This window comes from Arachis ipaensis, chromosome B08 (assembly GCF_000816755.2).
Source record: "Arachis ipaensis cultivar K30076 chromosome B08, Araip1.1, whole genome shotgun sequence".
In the NCBI taxonomy this organism is placed as follows: domain Eukaryota; kingdom Viridiplantae; phylum Streptophyta; class Magnoliopsida; order Fabales; family Fabaceae; genus Arachis; species Arachis ipaensis.
Window position 1 is genome coordinate 117,645,421 of NC_029792.2, and position 24,570 is coordinate 117,669,990.

General features: G+C 32.3%; 1 protein-coding gene across 3 annotated transcripts; it reads right to left on the reverse strand.

Annotated features, from left to right (window-relative positions):
- On the reverse strand, window positions 9,443-24,570 carry LOC107612860 (DNA-directed RNA polymerase I subunit 2; the record flags this gene model as incomplete). Of its 3 annotated transcripts, XM_016314621.2 has the most annotated exon segments (28): window positions 9,443-10,025; window positions 10,856-11,017; window positions 11,479-11,733; window positions 11,917-12,129; window positions 12,603-12,743; window positions 12,855-12,989; window positions 13,832-13,907; window positions 13,989-14,092; window positions 14,276-14,350; window positions 14,430-14,594; window positions 15,079-15,243; window positions 15,333-15,568; window positions 16,175-16,254; window positions 16,361-16,488; window positions 19,463-19,578; window positions 20,112-20,199; window positions 20,387-20,504; window positions 21,332-21,405; window positions 21,493-21,545; window positions 21,628-21,808; window positions 21,965-22,010; window positions 22,161-22,238; window positions 22,888-22,958; window positions 23,166-23,229; window positions 23,699-23,775; window positions 23,988-24,110; window positions 24,226-24,308; window positions 24,470-24,570. In XM_016314621.2, coding segments are annotated over 28 exon segments (3,460 nt in total), but the record flags the coding sequence as incomplete, so codon positions are not given.

Genomic DNA, 24,570 nt, shown 5'->3' on the forward strand with positions numbered 1-24,570 from the left:
GATATGTATTGTGATATCATTTAATGTGTCATATCAATAAATTCTAATGTTAATAACAATGGAAGTGACAAAAAAACTAATATGGCTAACTTAAAATTTTTAAAAGATGAATTTAATTAAAAAAATTTTTAAAAATCAATTTAAAAAACAAGTGATCTTTAAGGACTTATGTAACCATCTACTCATATATTCTATTCAAGAATACAACTACTAGCTAGAAAAATAAAATCTTACCATGAAAATAAACGTTATTTTCCTTTTTTTAGCTAGTGTGTTGGTGCTTTTTTTTTTTCGTCTCTAGCAATTCATTGTAAATGCAAAAAGATAAATAGAACATTTACCATGGAAAATATGACTTATTTGTATGAATTTCTTAGGGTTTAATGTTTAGGGGAAAAAATATTCGTTTTTAACGTTTTAAACGAGCTTTCAGCAAAGTGATAAATATGGTGAATTCTATCATGTAGAAGAGAGATTCCTTCTATATATGTAGAAATTTGTTGTCATGTTTTTAGTAGAACAAGTGTTTAGAGAGAGAGTACAATTAAAGCTATAGTAGAAGACAAAAGCTGATGTTGATGCAGAATGTAGACTCCACTGTAATGGATTAATTTCATCAATAATTTAATAATGTAAATTTGATTAAATATTAATTATGAATGATAATGATGGGCTGATTTTTTTTTCTTTAATAGATTTAAGTTTCTGGGCCAGGTCATTTTTTTCCTAGATTTGGGTCTTAATTGAATTTTTTTTATGAAATATAGTATTTTGTAGGTTTGGAGTTATTTAAGTGATCACCTACATAGCTACATGTTAATATATACATAGTTTAGCCACCTATACGATATTTTTTAATTGATGCCTAATTTCATTTGATTTATTTTTGCTAATAAGTTTTAAATTATTATAATTATTTTACTTTTATCTTTTTAAATCTAAAATAAACCATTTAATTTTTTTGACAATTTGACCAAAAATTTTACACACCACAACAAATGTCTACATAATTATATATAGTAAAAGTTAAAATATTTATACATTATTAAATTAACCTTAAATGTATCTAATATAAATTATTAATTAAAACATATCTTCTTTTATTAATTCAAGCATCTCCTATCTTATGAGAATCACTTTTTTTAGTATTTCTTCCTCAACAACACTCAACATATTACTACCATCATAATTTGTCACGTCCCAAGAGCAATCTTTTGTCAACATAAAGTTCTGACCATCAATAAGTATACCTATTATCAAATATTAACAGCTTTAAATTTAAATAACACAGTCAAAAAAAATTTAACTAACACACAAGAAATTAAATTCTAAATTCAAATAACTATTCTAACCAATAAAACAATAATTTTTTACAAATTCAGTTATTCACTGTATCTTTATTTTAAAAATAATTTACTAGCAAGTAAAAATTTAAATAACAATTACTTAAATATTTTTTTCACATTAACCATTAACCTACACATAATTTACGTTATCATTAAATTAATCTACACATAAATGAATTAACAACTAAATTAACATTATTAAATATAAAAAATTCGATCATCAACACTGTATCTATTTTTTAAATTTTATAAAAAATGTCAATCGTAAACACTAAACCCCTTATCATTAAATATTAAAATACTTAGCAATCCAATTTTAGAATGAAAAACTTAAACCATCTAATTTTAATCTCTAACAATAAACAACAAACCCTGATTTCTTAATTATGAAACTTAAACTAATCCAATCTTGAGCTCTAAACCATCCGACTCTAAACTCTAAACAATATATTTCTAAATTCTAAATTCTAAAATTTTTTACACTAAAACCTAAATCCTAAAGCATCTTACACTAAACCCTAAATCAAGTAACAATAAATTTGAATAACTAAACCATTTTATTTATAAGTTTAAAAATAATGAAACAACAAAAAGAATTTAAATGGATTTTAATCCAATTTTAATATGTTCGACTTTATTTAAATATTATGAATACAAAGTACATAATTATTTTTGAAATTTTTTTTATAAGGCTCATTTTTTAAAGGATTCATTTTTATAACAGTACTTATCATTTCATCATTTTAGAACAAATTAAATATAAAAAGAAAGAAAAAAATAGCAATAAAATTCACCTAAATGAATCATGAAAGAATGATATCATATCATATCCAATAATAGATAATACTCTACTTAATCTCTATATTAACTAATTTAATGTATAAAAGTGACAACATTCATTTTAAGGATAAATTACATAAATAAACTGAATGAGTTTTAAATTTACATGAATGTTCAATTACATGATTAGAATTAGTAGGTGTATTAGTAAATCGAATTCATGAGAATCAATTTACTATGAAAAAATGTTTTAGTGAAAACTATCTCATGTAAATCGAATCTATTTGATTTAATTTACGTAAAACGAAGTCAATAGCTTCGATTTAATAGGAGCAGCTTCTATGGAGATAAATCGAAACTATAATAATCGAACCACACTCAAGGTAAATCAGATTCATGGGTTTAGATTTAAAATGGTTTTGACAAAAATTTGCAATAAATTCATATAACCACTTTATATTTTGGACATTCATATAAATTTAGAACGCATTCAGTTTGTTGATGTGATTTACCCTCATTTTAATCTTTCCGGTCATACGCACACATACACATATATGTATACATATTACATATATGAATCATTCTAAATTAACATCCATCTAACATATTCTTTTTGTGATCGTTTTTACATTAATAAATTATTTATTGTCAAGTATGAATATAACTTGTTAAATAACATGATGCCATTTAGTAAAATACTCATGAAAAAAGCATACATATTTCATTTTTTAGTAAAAATTATAAATTATATTTTGAAATTCTAACAACTATATTAACTAAATATATTCAAAATTTTTACCAAGGTTTTACGAAAAGAATTCTAATTAAACACTAAATTCTATCATCGATTTACAATTGTTACAATACAAAAATTTTATCACGTACCAAAAATATTATCATCAAAATAAACCCTAAACGAACCAAAATTAAATTCTAAATGCTAAACTATTTTATCTTGTGCACTATTATATTTTTTTTATAACGTAAATTATGTATCTTACTACAAAAATTAACCATATAACTAATGATTAATTTACCTACTACAAAATTAACCATATAACTAATAATAAAATCATAACTAATGAATGATTATAGTCTAAAACATTATTAACAATAAGATTATTAATAGTATTAGAATAAAAATAATATGTGCAAAAGATTAAGCTAATATTTTCAAGAACACAAAAATACAGCTTTCATGACAAAAAAAAAGTGTCCACTTTTCATAAAAAAAAAATCAATCAACACTTACATCTACACAGAAAAAATTAATTAAGACCCAAACCAACAAAAATTCAAATAACTCCCAAATCCATAAGATATTATGTTTATTATTTTTGTTTTTCATAAAAAAAATTCAATTAAGACCCAAATCTAGAGAAAAAATGGCCTGGCCCAGAAACTTAAATCCATTAAAGAAAAAAAAAACCAAAAACCAGTCCATCATTATTATTCATAATTAATACCTAATCAAATTTACATTATTAAATTATTGATGAAATTAATCCACTACAGTGGAGTCCACATTCTGCATCAACATCAGCTTTTGTCTTCCACTGTAATTGTAATTGTATTCTCTCTCTAGACATTTGTTCTACTAAAAATATGACAACAAATTTTTACACATATAGAAGGAATCTTTCTTCTACATGGTAGAATTCACCGATAAATATATATTCAATATATCATTTCAAAAGCAACAGTATTCACAAAGATTGTATCAGCACAAAATTATAGATGAAACTATGAAAGAAATTGCCAATGAGTAATAGTTCAAATGACATAAACTCCTCATATTCATCTAAGAGGTTGCGGGTTCGAGTCTTCATATCTTTAGTAAAAAAAAAAAAAAACTATATTAGGATTACGTTTGTTTTTAAAAACAAGACATGACAAGATACTGATAGCAAAAGTAGTTAATTTTTAAATTTACTACTTAAAAAGTAATATATATATATATATATTACTAAAGATAGGGAGGGTTAAGGGAGCAAAAATTATATGATTTCTTCATGAGAATAGGTAAGCAGCGAATGACAATAGTGTTTGATCATTCAACTGAGAAAAACACAAGACAAAGAAAATAGGCTAGTCGGTGAGGTAAAAAAAGTATCAAAGAGTGACAAAAGATAAGAAAAAATGGCATAGAAAAAATAAAGCACAAAAACTACGATGATTTCACCGCAAGTAAAACAACCTATCATTTTCAAGGAGGATACCATGACTCTGATACCATATTAGAAACAAGAGACTAAACTGAAAAAAGAATTATATATTATTCAGAGTTGTATTTAAGTTGTCTCGAATAATACAATATAAAAGAATATTTATAGGTACTAAAAAAATCGTAATAATAAAGACGTAATCTCTTATAATAAATATTCAGATATACTAAAAAATACTAATTGATTCTAATTGATCATAATTGATACTAATTATATTCTAACAATAATCATGCAGCCTTAGATCTCAGCAACGACTAATATATATATATATATATATATATTTTTTTTTTCTAATATTATTTTTTTTATTTTAAATATATATATATATATTCTCTTCTAATATTTTTTTTATTTTAAAAAATTTCTTTTATATAAAAAGAGAGTTCTTAGTTTAAATTTTGATAATTACACATTTGTCGATTTTACCTCCATCAATAACCATTTTTTTAATGTGTCAGAACGAATTAATATATCTAACATGTAAACCTACATATTAATAGAGTTTTACTAGTTGAAATTTGAGTGGAATGTATCCACGACTAACATTAATGTCGTTAGCTATGTTTTTTTAGTTAGAACCTTTAAAATTGTTCAAAGCATAAGATATTGTTCCATATTTATAAAATATCAAATTTGATAACAAATAAGATATTAATGTTAAATAGCACTTGTATGATATTTTAAAATATATAAAAGAGGTATTTTTAAATAGTGAATAGTATGAATAAAGAGTAAAATTACGTATAGGTTAATAGTAACATAAGAAAAATAACAAATTTGACAAAATATTAATATGTTGAAAGAAAATAACTACAAGAATAGTTTGATTCACAAATTAATTTTAATGAATGAATAGTTATTTTGATATATTATCTATTTTTTTATCGGTACTATTTTAGTTATTATTATTATTATTATTATTACTTAATTTTCTTAATTTATTATCATTACTATATTATATTATTATGTATTTATTTTCCTTGGCCGAAGCCTTAAGGAACTAAAGAAAAGAAAGCCAAAACATGGCTTATGTACAAATGCATATAATATATATATATATTAAATAAAAAAGTTTACTAATCATTCATCATTATCACCACCGAATCATACAAAATAAAAGGAAAAAGAAAGTGTTAACGTGGCTTGCTATATAATAATAACCAGTGAATTGTCCGAGTATGATAAATTTAATGAAAATTATTCATTAAAAAAATGTTTTTATGTTAATAACATATGTACGAATGTTTTATAATAAATTGGATTGTTTGGTTAGATTGATTACAATTTTAAGATTTTGATTTTTATTCTATAATTTTAATTTTTGTTAGTAGTTTTAATATCCTTTAGCAAGTTAAAAGATAAAATTATTGTTTAAAATAAAAAAAAAAGACAATAAAAAAATATAATCAAACTAATTTAATGATGGTGCTGAAAAAGTTGTTTTAGTGTGGTAAAACAAATTGAAGGAAGGCAATATTTATAATGTGAATAATTATCATAACTTTCACAAAAAAAATCAATAATAACGAGAAAGAATATAAAAATAATCATGATGTACAATTAAGATGATTGATTAAAATAAAATTAAGATAAATGATTAGAATTATAAGTAATGATATTGTACACAAAAAAAAAATTAAGTAGAATGTACGAATTAAGTGACACATATAACCAAATATGAAAACAAAGAAATAATGTTGTGAATAGTAAAGTAGATAAAGAATTTAGTACTATGTACTGTTATAGAATAGTGAAAAAATAACAAAAATGTATGATTCAGAGAAAAGTTAAATTATTGAGTGGAGTACAAATTCATTAAAATAAATTAGTATAAAATAAGTGTCAAACTATTGATTGAGCTATTTTATGTGTAAAATGAATGAGAAGTCACTGAAACTAATCCAATACTTTGAAGTAACAATTAAATATATAATTGTGATCAATACTACAAAAAGTATATACGACATGAAAGTGTTAAATTGTGTTTAAGAATAAAAATTACATATGGTTTAAGCATACAGAATGATACATGTATACAAATAGTTATGTATTTATTGAAGAAATCTGGTAGAAATATATTATGGGGATTATATGATTTTTCAGATATAAGAGAAATTTTAACGTTGGTAGTGATTAAGCTGACTTGATTACATGAGTATGATTTAATTCAAAATTTGATCAATTAAAAAATTATTATATCACTGCACAGAGTTATCTGATAATTAGAATGCATCAATTTTTTAGTAAGAACTTGGATATCATGTAAAAATACAATAAAAACTATGTATAAAGCATTTGAGAAGAAAAATTAATAAAAGAAAAATAATAAATATGATAATTAGACTAAATATATAAATAAAAAAAAATGAAAAATAGAAATAAACTAACTGCATGATGAATAACTAAAAAGATCTATAGTGTTTGATGAGAAAAATTCTCTTGTTCTGAAGCACAACCTTGTTCTTCCTTCGGGGCATGTCCTGCCATATGTCATAAACATCCTCCAATATAGACATTGGTGTTTCAATACTCGTGTTTCAATAGTAACATTGGTGGTTAAGGTAACAATATAGCACCCGTCAACTAGTAAGGGGAAAAAAAGATCATTGGTAATTAATAATTAAGAGAGTCATGCATTTATTTCTTTCAACTGAATATCTTAGCTTGTAGTGCAAGAAAGAAGTAGATGATTATTAGAAATTAGAGTAAAGTATCGTTTTTGTTCCTAACGTTTGGGATAAATCTTATTTGTGTCCCTAATTTTAAAATCGTCCTATTTGTATCCCTAACGTTTATAAAAGTTATTCAATGTTATTTTGCCGTCAATTACGTATCATGAGCGCTTTAGTTTGAGTTTTAAAAATTTCTTCTTGAAGTTAGAATACAAATGTCTGAGATATAATCGATGATCTACTTCGAAAAATAGCTCATCAAATGTTGAAACTAATTCCTACAATATTTACATAATTCATTTTTCTAGAGACATAATTGAATCTAAACACAAATAGTGGGTATAATATTAAAATCGAACACATCCAAGTGAGACCTAATTGAGAATGAATACATTCAAGTGAGAATAATTGAAAAATATAATCTGATTTGTTAGTATAAATGATAGTAGGATAACATTGAATCACTTTTATAAACGTTAAGGATACAAATAGGACGATTTAAACGTTAGGGACACAAATAGGACTTACCCCAAACGAGACAAAAACGATACTTTACTCTAGAAATTAAATGGGCTTAACTTAGGTAAGGGTGGCAAACGGGCCTAAACCCGCTGGGACGGCCTGCGTAACCCGCCAAAAAAGGTGGGTTGGACTAGAAAATTGGAATCCGCCGTTAGGCGGGGCGGGCTTCTGGCGGGGCGGGACGGGATAGGGCGGGCTTCCCCGCTTGCCACCTTAGGTTCGAAAACTAATTTTAATTTTGGACACGTGTGACTCTTACGATGGTATCGAGGGTTTAAGGGAAAAAGAAAGAACAATTAGGAAATAGAAAGAATAAGAAGAGATTAGGAAATGTTATTTTCTTTATGATGCATTTTGATTTACAACAATTCTTCTAATTTATAGATAGCTAGGGTTCTATTTATGGAAATATCCTAAATTGATAACATTGATTTTCCTAATATTTCTCGTGATCATTAAAATATCTCCCTGATTTGATTCAATCTTCTAACACTTCCCCTCAAGATGAGTAGTGGGGTCACCAATACTCAACTTGCTGAGAACTTCGGCCAAAATTCTGCCTGAGACAGCTTTCGTAAGGACACCTGCCAATTGATCTTCTGATCTAACAAAAGGGAGTTCCACAGTCCCTTCTTCAATTTTTTCTTTGATAAATTGCCGGTCTACCTCAATATGTTTATTTCTGTCATGTTGTACAGATTCTCTGAGATGCTTATTGCTACTTTATTGTCACATTTTAATTTGTTTGGCAATTGAGGTGAAACCCAATTTCAGATGAGTTTCTTATCAACTTGGCATGCTCTGGTTTGGTTATTGACTAAATTTGCTATATGAGAATTGTGCAAAGAGAGACTTGCAACTTAATGCTTGAGATGAATAAAGTGATCACTTTCTTAAATATAAAACTTGATTACTTTTAAGGGAAAATGAAAGGTTTCCCCTTCTTCTGTATGTGGAAGTGCAATGTGTATTTTCATACTATCTTTCCCTTTGTTCATTCTTAATTGTTCACTTTGACAGGTTCTAAGGCAATGTTTGCTGATCTTGGTAATTTCAATCAGAGGTCTATTCAGGTTAACTTTGTTTCATTTTATTTTTTGGTATGCCTTACAAGGGTATGATTCCTTTTCAGCCAATTAACAGAATTCTCACCTTTTCTTCTTTTGTATTTGGTAACAGATAGCTTTTCTATTCACAATCTACCCATCTTTAGTTCTCACTTATGCGGGACAGACAGCTTTTATTTCAGCTTTCACTATGTCACAACTTGAAAGCTGTCTTCTAATCTGTAACTGAAACTACTTGCTGTCTGTCCTCTGATGTTAGGTATATGACATCTATTGCCGGTGTCGTTGTGAGCCTAGTAATGCTTATCACCACTATATTACTTACATTAGTCATGATCATGATATGGAGAACCCCAGTTGTGCTGGTTACCCTTTACTTTGTTGTGTTTTTCATCATGAAAAGGGTTTACGTCAATGCTGTTTTCACTAAATTTTCTCAAGGTGGATGGATTCCTTTTGCCATATCATTCTTCCGTCTAGGCTCTTGCTCATAAGAGAGTGATGAACAAGAAGTGATAAATTTTATGAAAATTTGGAGATTTAGGGTTAAATATAATGGGAGGAACCAACGTGGGTATAAATTGGAAATTAGCCAACTCAGCTAACCGTTGGAGCCCTCCAGCGTGACAAAACGTTGCCACGTCAGCGTTCCGATAATGACTTATCACCAAAAATATGCCCAAGGACCACTATGAGTACTCGAAGCTCTATCTGGAGGACTACAATGAAAAAATTTGGATCTTGAGAACTGCATTGAGTATTTACGCGAATCTGAGGGACTACTATAGGGATTTACTCCGTAAAGTTAGGTGGATTTAAATGAGGCCCTTGGAAATCTCTAATCAATAATAAAAATTAAAATACAAATAGCAGACTTCTTTCACTTCGAGTTTTCTTTATGTCACATTTTACAAAAGAAAATAAAAATTCAGCAACACTAAATAATTTAGCTAATATTTTACATTGACAACAATACATAGATGAATGTGAAAACGTCAAAACTTTCCTTACTATGTTACTATCTGGATCTGTTCGTCGAAACCAACAGAAATCAAGATTGCATGACTTGGAAAACTTTTACTCCCAGTGACGGGAGCAAGCATATGAGCTCCCATAAATAATAATCTTAACACGCTGTCATGCTAAGCATACTTCGCCATATCAGGCTCCAGCTTGATTACTTAGCTTAAGAGTTAATTTTATGTTCATGGCTGCAAGCTCTGCTGCCAAGTATCTGAATACATACGGCATTGCAACTGCCTCCATGCCTTTACTTGTTTGGCATGCATCACACATGATCTTCTTTGGAGCTCTTCCAGGTGGAAGCCCCCCGATCGCCCGCACCGGCCGCTTCTGGGGTTGGATGAATACTGTTGTAAGCAAGCTCCCACAAAGGGAACATACATCAGCAATGTGATAATCAGAACAGAGCTAACCGTTGGAGCCCTCCAGCGTGACAAAACGTTGCCACGTCAGCGTTCCGATAATGACTTATCACCAAAAATATGCCCAAGGACCACTATGAGTACTCGAAGCTCTATCTGGAGGACTACAATGAAAAAATTTGGATCTTGAGAACTGCATTGAGTATTTACGCGAATCTGAGGGACTACTATAGGGATTTACTCCGTAAAGTTAGGTGGATTTAAATGAGGCCCTTGGAAATCTCTAATCAATAATAAAAATTAAAATACAAATAGCAGACTTCTTTCACTTCGAGTTTTCTTTATGTCACATTTTACAAAAGAAAATAAAAATTCAGCAACACTAAATAATTTAGCTAATATTTTACATTGACAACAATACATAGATGAATGTGAAAACGTCAAAACTTTCCTTACTATGTTACTATCTGGATCTGTTCGTCGAAACCAACAGAAATCAAGATTGCATGACTTGGAAAACTTTTACTCCCAGTGACGGGAGCAAGCATATGAGCTCCCATAAATAATAATCTTAACACGCTGTCATGCTAAGCATACTTCGCCATATCAGGCTCCAGCTTGATTACTTAGCTTAAGAGTTAATTTTATGTTCATGGCTGCAAGCTCTGCTGCCAAGTATCTGAATACATACGGCATTGCAACTGCCTCCATGCCTTTACTTGTTTGGCATGCATCACACATGATCTTCTTTGGAGCTCTTCCAGGTGGAAGCCCCCCGATCGCCCGCACCGGCCGCTTCTGGGGTTGGATGAATACTGTTGTAAGCAAGCTCCCACAAAGGGAACATACATCAGCAATGTGATAATCAGAACAGGTGTGCAACCTATCGTGCAAAAGATATGCAGCCCCATGCGCAAGTAGAGAGTCGCGTTCCATTTCTCCAAATCGAACTCCCCCACCACGTTTTCGTCCTTTGATTGGCTGTTTGGTGAGCTGGTCAGTTGTTCCAGTAGATCGAACCTGTAAAGGAAAATGCATTTGGTGTTGCAAATCGAATGACAACAAAAGCTTTTGTAAGGTAGCCAGTAACCATTGTCCAAGAAAAGCACATTGAATTACACGTTTTACACACAAGTTTGAGACCACTCAAGAACCCTTTTTTTTAATGCATTGGGTCAGATTCTTTGCCAACACATATTTTGGGGATTGAGTTGGGTTGAAATGTTTTCTTTGACCAAACAAGTCCGATGCTTCCAATATCAAAATAGGAAACAAAGTGAAATTAGAATATTAGATAATAATGACTTGTCACATTTAAGTTCAATTAGACACACCACTTCAAAAGCTTTAAAACCAAAAAATTGCATGAATAAAAGGAGAAATGTTAAATGTTAATTTCTTTTCAAGTGAATCTTGCCAAGCTAGGAGAGAATATAGAAAACAATATGAAGCAGCATTGACAAAACAGAGGATTTGCTCACCTGATATTTGTCCGAAACCATATGACGTAACCGCTGGTAATAAACAGGCCCAATAAAGATCTCACACGTTAATTCTGTTCCATAAACCCCACTATACAGAACCTCCAAACCATGATAATTGAATCCTTTTTTTCTTAGCATAAGACCAAGGTCATCGACAAGTGAACCTGATTTTGATTCAGACTCCCCATCATTTTTATTCACTGAACCACGAAATGGAGTTGCATCTACAAATTCTCCATGTAAGCTGCCTCCCTGAAAGAATTAGTTACACGTTATAATTGATCTTTAATGAAGCAGATGTGTAGAGCACCCAGAAGGTGACCAATATAAAAAAATGCTTGCAGAGCAGTCATTACATGATTCCCATCAAAATACAAAAAGTGTGTGATAATTTATAAATATCTTCGTGCTTATCTCTTCATTTAAGTGTTATACCTTAGCAGCAACAGACTCCAAAAGCATTGCAATTGTCATTCTGGAAGGAAATGCATGCGGATTGATTATGAGATCTGGGCGCATCCCCGTAGTTCCACAAAATGGCATATCAATGTCTGGCCACAACTGAGAGCAAACACCTTTTTGCCCATGCCTACTACTAAATTTATCACCAATGATAGGATTCCGAGGCTGTCGGAACCGTATGTTGACCTGCTCCAGAAATTGAAAGCACAAGAAAAAGTTAACAGATTAAATTGAATAATAAAAATTGTAATAAATTTTTCCTTCTACAGCTTGTGCTGTACATATCTTGTAATACTACTTGAAATACACTACCAGGATTGGTTAGTGTAACTGCTACTATAAAACTTCATCAGGAAAATAACATTCATTTATTTGTAAATTAGAGAACCTCTTCTGACAAATGAACTCTTCAAAGCTGTTCATGGATATTGACTGCTAAAAATATATATAATTTAAATGAATGATGTGGGCAACAATGTTCAAACTTCAGCACAATGGGTGAATGGCATTGATACTACTGTTCATGGATTAAGCAACCCAATAGCATAGGTTATAGGGACCAATAAATATCTATTTAAATTTATTATATCATAAATGTTTCAAAATTTAAACCTACTATCCAATTACACAAGGAAATATATGCAAAAGCATTGACTTGCCTTCTGAAGATCCTTCTTGTTTTTGACATCAACAGCAACATAATCAACATAAACAGGTTCCGTACCCTTCTTTCTTAAGGTTTGCACAGAACTCCTTTCTGTATTATAAATGCTACAGTAGGGTTCATCCGGTCGTATGAACTGGAAATCACAAATTAAGAGTAACAAAGTTGCAGTCAGGAGAAGAATGAGAGAAGGGTGTGCGTGTACACACACACACACACGGGCGCGCACGCACAGATGAAAGCAAACCTGGCCAACATGTGGAAGGCCATCTGCATCAAGTGTACAACCAAATTTGTTTATGTTGCTTCTTCTGAACATTCTTGGGGTTTGGCTTGACTTGCCTGACTTTCTACCCATTTGAGTCAGGTCAATAGTTTCAGTCTGCCATAGTATTCAATAAAGCAAATTAACAATCATAATAACATGAAACATTGCCTAAGAGTCAAAACTTGCAACTGAAATTTAATATAGGTGGATTACAATATAAAAGAAAACGGAATTAGAGATGCATATAAAAAGTGTTACGGAAAATTTACAATCAGAATTTGTGGCAAGAAACATTATCTACAGTCAAAGCAAACAACTGAAATATCAATACATGGACTACACCACCATAATAGGACATGGAGGTACAGAAGCAAACACAAATCAGTGTATGCAGTAGATTACCGATGTCAACTAGTCACAAGAAATGTGATAGTTTGGAGGCTCCAGAAAGAGCATAACAGCAAGGTACTCTAAGTGAACATTTGGCCTTTTAGGCCAGACCATGAGAGACTATAATGTTGGAAATGCAGAATATATCTACAAATAGACCAATGGTCAAGGATTCATGAGTTGCCGCTGGGTGTTTAGGGTTAGTGTGTGTGACGGTGAGGAGCCGGAGCCAGGGACTGGAGTGGGGAACAACAAAACCATCAAAAATACAATCACACTTCAGCACCACCACTAAAACTTGTACTACATGAGGTCAGCAATGAATCAAACATTATAGTGTACTCTGCTGATTATACCACCATGATATATATATATATATATATAGAGAGAGAGAGAGAGAGAGAGAGCAGCAGCAGCAATGAAGTTTCAAACAGAAGAAACTTGATTGAGTATAAACTGCTAAAACTTCAAAAACCCAATCATAATGTCATGCGAATAGTGATGTGAGACATAAACAGTAACACATCAAAATCAAGAAAACATAACTAGTTTGTCATATATCAAACCTGATATATTTGTCCGTGAAACATCCCACGTTCCACTGATGACTTGTTTAAAATCATGGCATCCTCCATATCATATCTGTGATCCGTTTATAGATTAACAAATATGCTTATAAATATAAAAGGTTAAATTACAGTCACTTTGCTCTAAAGCAGTTACCCTGTATATGCCAGAACTGCAACTATTGCATTTGTTCCTGTTGGAAATTCATCAATGCAATACTTGGTATATGCACCTGTGCGCACAATGGGACTCTGGGGAGTCTGAAAATAACCACAAAATATTCAAGTTATAAGAGGAAAGCAAAATATTATAAAATAATGATATGTGAGATGCAACGGAAGTAATTAACTACAAAACCAAACATTAGGGCGGCTCCACATTTTTATCTGGAACAGTGGGTATCTGCAATCTATAAACATAAAACATAGCAAATTTGAGCAAACCTGAAGGTGATACAATTTTTGATCTGCACGATGTTGAATTGCTTGTGAAGAGAATGCCATTGTTTGCTTTGCCATCTACAATGAAAGCAACAACAATCTGAAAACATCTGTTGATCAAGCAGTCTCACAGTCTTAAACACACCAAGACAAATACCTGACACTGGTACATATTTCTTGGGCTCTGATTATGATCTGACCAAGGAGTAAGATTAGCCACTACGCTAAGCATTCCTGTTGGATGAATTTCCTCATGAGTTGCAGGGAATGAACTTTTCCTTCCTCCATCTCCTCCATCAGGACATCTTATCTCCATAAAAACCTGACAAGGAATATAAAAAGGTGTAACTCAGATTGGATAGATCCTGTGTGAAAATACTCATCTCAATAAAGATAGCTTTAGTTCTTCAGTTCCAAAAAAGAATTCAAGCGTTAAACAAGTCTCAGCTGGTGAGTTCGGCTACATGGATTAATCATTGCCAAAGTACTGTTATAAAATATAAACCACACTGAAATTTTAAAAACTCTTCTAGTAATTTCCCCCAAGGTCTCCCTTTGCTTCTAGCTACAAAACTACCCTCCATCTAATCCACTCTCCTAAGTGGATCCTTGGCAAAACTTCTCCGAGCATGACCTTCATACCACCTAAGATGAGATTTTATCTTCTAATTAATTGGTGCTATGTGAAATATTTCTCTACTGCAATCATTCCTAATCTTATTTAGTCTAGTGTGTCAATTCATCCATTTAAGCAACCTTGGCTTAATCCAAATAATGTTAAACAGAGAAAAAAAAATACTTTTTACCTGTTCAAATGGCCCAATAAGTTCGATGTTTTCACTTCCATCTGAAGGAAATGATATATTTCTCACTGGCCGAACAAACCTTGAGGGGGATGTGAACAGGTATAGACCAGGATATGCTCCACCCATGCTCAATGGAACATAACCCACTTCCAGATGATCAGGAATCTGCAACACATAATATTTAAGTCAATGTGAAAAAGATATATCATACAGTAAGCAAACACAATATGATTTTTTTTAAAAAAAAAACAAACCACTCCAGCAGATGACACTTTAAATCGTCTTATGTGAGCCACAACTTTCTCAACTTCACTGGAAGGTATACCACCAACAATACAACCATCTAAAAGAACAGTTAGTAATTCAGGTGGGCCAGGAAGAACTAGCTTTGGCAAAGATGGTATCATTCCAACCTCAGTTAAAACATCGAGGATATCTTTTTTTATCTTAAAATAGTCTCTTCCTAGAGGATCGATGAATGAAGTAATCCCTGACAAAAGAGAAGAGAAAAATTACGGAACTTTAATTGTCTCTGAAGATAAGTGATGAAACAATTTATTTAACCAATAAATATTACCACATAATTTAATTGTCTGTTTCTGTAGTAATACTTTTCCATTCAGAGAGTCAAACCATAGACCTTCCTTAAAGGGAACAAGTGGTTGACCACTTGTACAAACCAAGCATTGGTAGACTTCTTATGATATTTTATATGGGGAATTTTGCCATACATTTTTATATATTAGTCTTCTGGAACACCTTAAGTGTTGAAGGTAAAATCCTAAAGTACCATCTCACTTGAACAGTTGAATAACAGCTATTAATTAATCCAGAGAAATATAACACAACACTTATGGTGAACATCCTCACAGAAACAAAGGGTGATGCAATATGAAAATTGTTAACAGAAACCAATGGAATATAATGCAGCAATGCAGCATACTAGAGTTTTATGATGTAAGGTTACACTAAAGCAAATAGAAATAACAAACGACTGTATCTTAGGTGACAAAATTTGATGCAAAATATGGTACAAATATGGATAGGTACACTAACATAATACATCACTATCAGGAAAAGATAACAAATAACTTACTGCAAGTGCATGTCATGTGGTTTAACAATCCACAGGGCTCTCCATCAGGAGTGTGCACAGGGCAAAGAAAACCCCAAGATCTGTTGCAAGAAAAACATATCTCATAAATAATAGATACAGTCAGGTGCATATTATAACAAGAATATGTAATACGCTGAATTACTAAATAAGTAAAAATGTACTTACTCAGGCAAAAGCTTCCTGACAGTTGTAGTACGTAGCCCAGCAAATGAGGCCCCTCGATGAACAGCACGAAAATGTGAAAGAAAACGTAAGAAGTTCAACCTTTCAGCCTGAACTGTATAGCCTGCCCTCTGATCAAGCAAATATAACCAAATGAATTTTAAAGGGCATCATGCTAACATAAAGAAAGATATATAAAGCAATCAACCAATTATATTGTCATAATTGAATTTTGATTGGGAACAATAATTTTATTAAGATGAAGTTGATACAAGATATGACAGCAAGATATCTTCTTACCAAGAAGAGAACAAACCAAGAAACACACTATTAATGACAAAACTTTTCAATCCCTTAGCATATCCAAGACAGGTATTCCTCTAGAATGATAAGGATTCTTTTTAATGGAAAAAGAAATTGTATTACAAAAGTGGATGAGACTTACTCACATAGATACAAAAGGATATAATTAACACCTAGAGGGATTTGCTATAGAACAATGCAAGATGCTCCCTTTGCATATCAGTTAGTGAAACACCCTTAAACAGACTATGGCAGTTCTTGCAAAATTCTCTAAGTGATCGCCAATATATTTGACAACTATGGTTGCACGGCACACCCACCCAATATTCACCAACATACCAAATAAGGTATTCATAAAATGTTAGCCACAAAACAATACAAAAATAGATGTGGTATCAATTCTGATTCTGAACTTGTCCAGCATATAACTAACTTTGACAGAGATAACCTTATGTATCATGAACTTGCAACATGTAAGAAATTAATTCAGTTAAGCAGAATTGTTCAAACAAAGAAGTCAACCTTAGGGTGTGTTTGGGTGGTGGGTAAAATGGGTGAGCTCATGCATGAATTTTCCACCCATTTTCACCTAATCACCTCTCAAGCAAGCATACTCACAAAAAGAACTTTTGATTTCCAAATAGGTGTATCAAGGTGGAAAAAGGCTGTACCAAAGGAATGAATAAGATTTGCAATAAGGAAACATAACATTTCTGATGGAAGATTTCATCCCAAGCTTGTAGCTTAACAAGCAAGGATATAGGTATGCTTCAAGGTATGATAACATCCACATAATGCGTATTTCATCCAATCACCTATATTTCTCTGCAAATGCTAATGATACATTAAACTTATGGGCAGCTCTTGTTCTCACTAGTGATCCTGCCCTGTCATCCACATGTATCATCCAGAAAAACAGGGGCATTTATCTGCCACAGACATAATCTTTTCAAGGTGTTCACTGCCAACCATTGGTAAATAGGACCCTTTACAGACCAGTTTCTACTGCTAAGAAAATATGGTTTCATCCAACAAGTCCAAAAATGGGCCTAGGGTTTGCAACTCCAATTTCACCATTTTCCACACCAATCTTCCCAACTGTCAGGGCATGATCCAACCAGAAAAAGAATCAAGTCTTTTTCTTCTATATATTTTAAGCTCATGGTATTTTCATCATTAAGTCGGCTCTGGCCCATTTGGTCAGAGTTTCCCTAACATGTTGACAGCAATCTCATATCAGTACTAGGAAAATGTTCTGCAGCAGCAGTCTCAGCTAGCTCCTCAATGGCAATTGTACAGCGGTAGTACTGGTTTATGCTTGCCAACCACCCACCAGCCACTGCATGTATAGCAAAACCTAGGTCCAACCACTTTAACAGCGAAAGCATGGTTGGCCTTCTTGAAACCCTGCACAGCACATCATCTTATTACCCCATCATGATCTCTTCTTTCTTCTCTATGCATTCCAGCCTCAGTTTACTGCCTTAAAGAAAAATTTGCTATCCACCTCTGAATTCAGTTGTATCATTCAATTTCCCTTGGGCTTTATTCCCTGGGCATGTTTTCTTCCATCTCCCACATTGTTTCTAGAAAAAGAACAGTTATTATATCTCCGAACATTCTTCAACATTAATGTTTCCCTCTTTTAGAATCGATTTATATCTCACCAATTGAAGAAGCCACATTCTTTAAATAGAATAAAGCTTCAGGGGGATGAAATTACTTCATGTCTTACCTCTTCACTTGAACAACTCATGAAAACACCCTCCAAATATATCTTCTAAATGACTAGTAGTAGCCTTATATAAGTCTCAACCATATATTCTTAGCAAACCCTTCTTGCATCCAGCATAGCAATATCTCATGGATTTTGGACTATCAAATTTTGAGACCTAAAGAATAACTCCGAAGCTTGGACCACTTAGGATTCTGAATGTAAGACACCTGTCATTCAAGCCAAGTATTGTTGAACCTTCAAGGTCTCTGGCAGCAACAAGTCACTCTCCATGTTGTATGCTCTTGCTGAAATGCCATTCCACCCTATTCAGCTCACCCACCTATAAGCATCAGCACCCACTCAAAAACAAAGGCATCTCAACCCTTCTCCATTGCTCATTATTTTCTTTCCATGTTCAACACTCTGAATTTTCCTTTACAGAACCCAATTTTGAATTAGATAGACTCTTGAATGAAACTCAAGACTGTGTCCACTTATCTTATAATTCTTGGACATTGTCCATCACTAATATCCCAAACCTCCAAGATTTGGCAATGATCAACCTTGGCTAACCCTTGCCTGCTAAGTGACTCGAATATAGTAGGCGATTTTACATAGACTCAGACTTTGCTTCTATTCTCATTCCAACATATATTCCTCCCCAGCTCAAGTTGCTTTAACACCAGCTGATAGACTGATTCAAAGAATAACGAAATCCCAAGTATGTTTGACTTCACAACGAGAATATAATTGTACAAACATGTTTGAGAAATCCATTCTTCTCCTAGTTACTGACTTCCTAATTTCTAAACTGATGATTTCTGCACCTCTAACACCGTCATTATCGTTGGCTACTAAGAGCTACTCTAATACTTATCTATCAAGACCTGTTAATTATAGGCCCAGTTCCTATTAGTATCTGATACTTTAAAAGGTAGAAATATCGAACACTAAGCCTTCACATAGAGGATACAATTCAATTATATTGACATGTGAAGAAATACAAAGAATAATTTAGGTACATCTCTTACGGTTTGCAAACATAAGCACCGGCATAATTTAACTGAGAACTGGCAAGTGCATACCTGCTGCAGATCTAGACCCGTCTGTGTGTTTAATCTTCCAGTTTTCAACATATTTTCAATGGTTGTACCGATATGCCTTGGTGGATTTTTCTCAAAAAGATTTTTTACTTGCCTAACTGCAAAACAAAGAGGCAAACAATGTAAAGAAAAGATCATGACAACTATCATCAATTTAGACATCACATAGAAGCTTAAAGACTACAGGGTGCATTGAATAATAAGGGGAGGCCAGTAAATCATTTATTAATATTGTAAGCTAGTATAATCTAGAGAATCAGTTAGTTAGAATAGCTGATCCAGCTAGGAAAGGACAGCTGTAGTTAGCTACAACGGTCATAACTAACTTATGCATGAAAAGGCAATTATGCCCTTTGTACTAGCTTGCACCACAAGCTATCTTCTCTCTGTATATAAGCACCAATTGGTGCTAAGCTCAATAATAATATTGGAGTACATGATAAAGTTCAATCTCTCTTCTCTTTAAATTCTCTGACCTATCTCTTCTCTATTATTTGAGGTCTCATAAATATTCCACAAAAAGTCAAGTACAAAGATATTAGCAGATGCCAACAGAAGGGGGATGAGGGGGAGGAGCAGAGAATTAGTCATAGAAAATAACATTGCAAGAGGAAACAAAGATAATACATACTGTTGCCGATATCAAAGTTCTTGCTTTTTTCCTTGATCTCATCTTGAACAAGCTTTTTTCCTCTTTGCAGCCAATCTTCCAGTTTTTCCTAATATAAAAAATAATAATAAAACCAGGTGAGGAAAAAAGCTTAAACACCAACCTCTTATTTTTGTTTGTTTGTGTAAAAGTGATAAGACAGCAGAAAAAGACTTTTAGAAAGGATCCTTCTAATAATAAAACAAGACAAATATGGGGATTAATATATTATAGAAAAGGGGTTTAAAGCTTTCCACCTTAAGATAAAGTGTAATCAGATGGCCAGGGAGTAAAACCTCCTGATTTTGCAAGGAATCAGGGTTGTCAGGTACTGATGTCTGATCTATAAGTGAGAAAAGTTTCTGCAACATGAAGCTAAATGGAGAAGGAAAATAGAAGCTAAAATAAGAAAATAATAAATAGATCTCTAAAAAGAGATAGTTTAAAAAGTAGAATAGAGGAACCAGAAAAGAAACCATATATAATCTCAATATATAAGACTTCGAAAAGAATACTACTGCTTGTGCCTCAAAAACAAAAACAAAACAAAACAAAAAATGTTTTTTCAACTTTTTTGTAAAAGGTTGTGGGAATAAGTTTTAGATAAATCAATTTTCAACTTTTTCCATCTTATGAAAAAAAATTAAATTGTGAAATAACTCTCCGAAACACGCACACAAGACTCACAACAGATATCTTATATAGAAGGCCAGTCTGGTGATGCACACAAGCATCCCACATTACACTTGGTCTGGGGGACGGCCAACTGCACCGCCGTACGAATCCAAAGGGTACGTAGGTAGCCTGATCTGCGTCAGTGGCTAATTCCACTGCTTGAAACCATGACCTTGGGTTACATTTGAATACTGTCTCTAAGACGGAAATAAAAAGATAAAAGATGCATAAACTCGTTCGGTTGTAGAGACAGAAACAGACAATTTTCCTGTCTCAAGATGAAAACATTAATGTATTTTTCTGTATTTCATAAAAGTGAGGACAGAATATATACGTCTTTATCTCTGTGTCTATCAATTGTCTCTATATTTCTATCTCAGACAATATCCAAAAGCGGGATAAAGGTTACAAGGAGACAACTAAATTATTACTCTAAGGCTGCCCTTCACAGCAAATATGTTATATTCAAAAGAAAAAAAAGTGCTGACTATGCAAAATAACCAAATAGAAGGAGAAAAGGAGCTAACATTAGCAGATTGAATTTGTCAAAATTATTCTCCAGATGAACAAATATGTAGTCCACTAAAACAGCATCAGCCACCTGGCATTGAAGGAAATTCATGAAATCAACAAACACAAAAATAAGGTAAAAAGAACCTCTTCTTCAACAAAAATAAATAATACATACAACAGGATAGCTGTCATTTTCAAGTCCAGTCATAATAGGCCGGAAATTCTCTCCTGAATTTAAAACACAGAAAATTAGTATAGAAGTATGCAAATTCAGAAACAATAGGGTCTTCAAGAGAACTGCATTATGTACCAATATACTCTAGACATTGAAGGCGAGTGAAAAGGGACAAATCTCGAACTTCATCTAAAATTATTTTTGCCCTTTCACCGACAAGGTGAGTCCCAACAGTACCCTTTCCCTTTCCGTACTTCTCATTATAGCAGCTTGTCAAATTTACATAAATTTCACGGTCTGTGGTGTCAATTAGGGCCTGTTACAAAAAGATCAGTTCTGTTGTAAGCATATATGTATTAGCAAACCAAATATAGAACAAGGAAAATGGGATAACAGAAACTGTAGAATTCCATCTCATTGAAAAATTTCAAGCCAAAATTTACAGTAATTTAACAGAATCAGAACGTGTTACCTTTAAAACAATGCCCACAGGAAGCAAGTATTCCCTTCCTTTCATCCTGCAAAATGATATTAAAATAAAACTGTCATTAAAATTTTAAATTCAAAATCATCAAAACTTTCTTAAGATGCAAGTCAAAGAATGTGAATGAAACAAAGAACCAGGTTTTTATTTTTTAAAAAGGAAGTAGCAACCAAAGACTTCTTACCAGAATCCTATTCTTGCACTCCCATTACGAAGATAATACAATTTTACTGTTACTGATGATTGATCTGCTCTTACACACCTGAATAATTTATTAAAAAAGAAGTTATAAACGATTTAGATATTGGGAGTTAAACATTTAAAAAAGTTTATTTTTGGAGTTTTTGGACACAAAATAAAACAGTAAAGAAATAAAAAAGCAAACTTCCGTTTTATCTTCAGTTGAAACATCATAAAGAAAGCAAAGAAACATGCAAATACTTTCTCTTCCCTTCCCTTCCCTTTACTATTCCTTCTCTCCCATTTCAATCCCTTTGGTCATAAAAGTCAAAATTGTAATATGATAAAAATCTATAGGTGAAGCATTGCACACCTAGTAAAACATTTAAATACACAACTAAGCCTTGACCCACTAGGTGGGATTTGGTACATGATCAAACGATGTTAAATTGTTGTAGTGCTAACTGCTAACTGACTAAATGAATACAATATGGAAAAGTTCAAGGAAAGGTCAAACAAACAAAATCATTAGTTGCAATGCCATGGCATTATCATATATAATACTAATACGAATGCACGGTAGACTATATGGAAAATTATAGTAACATTAACGGCAACAATCTTTGAAATGAAAATATGTATGTACCTGTTCTTCATAAAAGGAGATATATGTAAACAACAGGATACAATGTAATTTTGTTCTTTAAAATAAATGCGAAGATATAACAAACCTTATTACAACAGCTTTATCGGTATATCCCTCTCGCCGGTCACTAAATGAATTCCGCACCATACTCATTGGCTACAACATTTAAGAAACAAGTAATGAAATCAATAAATCTGTGATGTGGGATCGAGGAATCCATGAATAGCCTTCAAAGCTGCTTGGTCCCAATAGTCCCATTACATGTTCCTGGACTAGTATAACACATTTTAACTCATACAGAAACAAGATAGCTCAGGCTCACTTGCAATAAAGGAAGTGCATAAGACAAAAAAGATTGCTTACATAGTTCCGTTTTGGCATAATTAATAGACGAATAACTCTCTCAAGGCCATTCAAAATGAAGTAACTGAAAAGATAAGGTGTTTGATCAAGGAATCATCAGTCATATAGTCAGGTGGATAAACAAGCAACCTAGGAATGCCTATAAGACAACAAAATAAGAATATGACGGCTTAAATCAGCTTTCCAAATAGAGCTGCTATGGTGATTCAGCACCAACTCACTGACTTTAATCTATATTAAATTTATAATAACAACATTTCATCAATTATTATTAATTAGCAGAATTTCTTGAAAAGGTTTAAATATCATAAGCTTTTGTATAAGCATTAACCAAAAGGAAGTACTTCAAAAATAAACACCAAGGAGAAAGAGAGAAAATAAATAATAAATCTAGACCATCAACATAAGAACTCAAACAACTCATCCAAACGAGAATATAGTATACCCCTAAGTTAGGAGCATATATTATCCCTGTAATTGAAAACATTGTACAAACCAATGTTAAGCTGCACAGAAAAGGTTAGACTACTTACCCACCCATTTCTGAAGCCTCTTCCTTGCAGGACACCAGCTTTTCTTTATTAGCACCTTTCAATTTGCATTTCTTTGACTGCACAGAATCCATCATATTCATAATATTACTAGTTATACAACAGCAAATTTCCTGCAACTTCCACTATAGTTCCTTGCACAGCAACACTCTAAAAACCACACTTATATGCACATGTACAACTTTTTTTCAAGAACGTGTTCGTGCTTATGTGTTAGTACAGTTCTCAAAACTCAAGAACCCAAGCTTAAAGCAAACAATAACCAATCTACCTGTAGCATTATGGGAAGCTCTCCAAAACTAACACGTTCTCTTACAACACTTGGGTTATCATTATATTGAAAGCATACATCCAACATGAACTTCCCTGTATAAGAAATTCCAGCTTGTCTACACTGTTCAAAAGAAAGAAAAATTGCACATACTGAGTCATTCACTGAACATAAAGAACAACAACTTAAAAAAACAATCTGCATAGCAAAACAAATAGTGAAAGTTGGAAAAACTTACCTCAAATGGATACAAAGGAGCCCGCATTTTCCTTGAAATTCGCTCCTTCGAAGGCTCATCCACCACCGCACCACTCAACGAGAGTACGAAACGTTAAAGAAAAGAATAATAAAAAATAGAAAATGCAATGGTTAGTGCTGAAAACCGACAACTGAAAAATAGAAATTGCATGAGTTTAGAGCTAAAATATGAGGTGAAACAGGAACGAACAGAAAAAACTGAAATATATAATAGAAAAGGATATCTCTAAGCTTTGTGGAAGTGAAAGGGTCGAAAATTTCGACGGGCTTGATGTGGCTGAGCATGGTTTCCAAGCCGGTGTCAATCATGTAATCGAAGGACTCT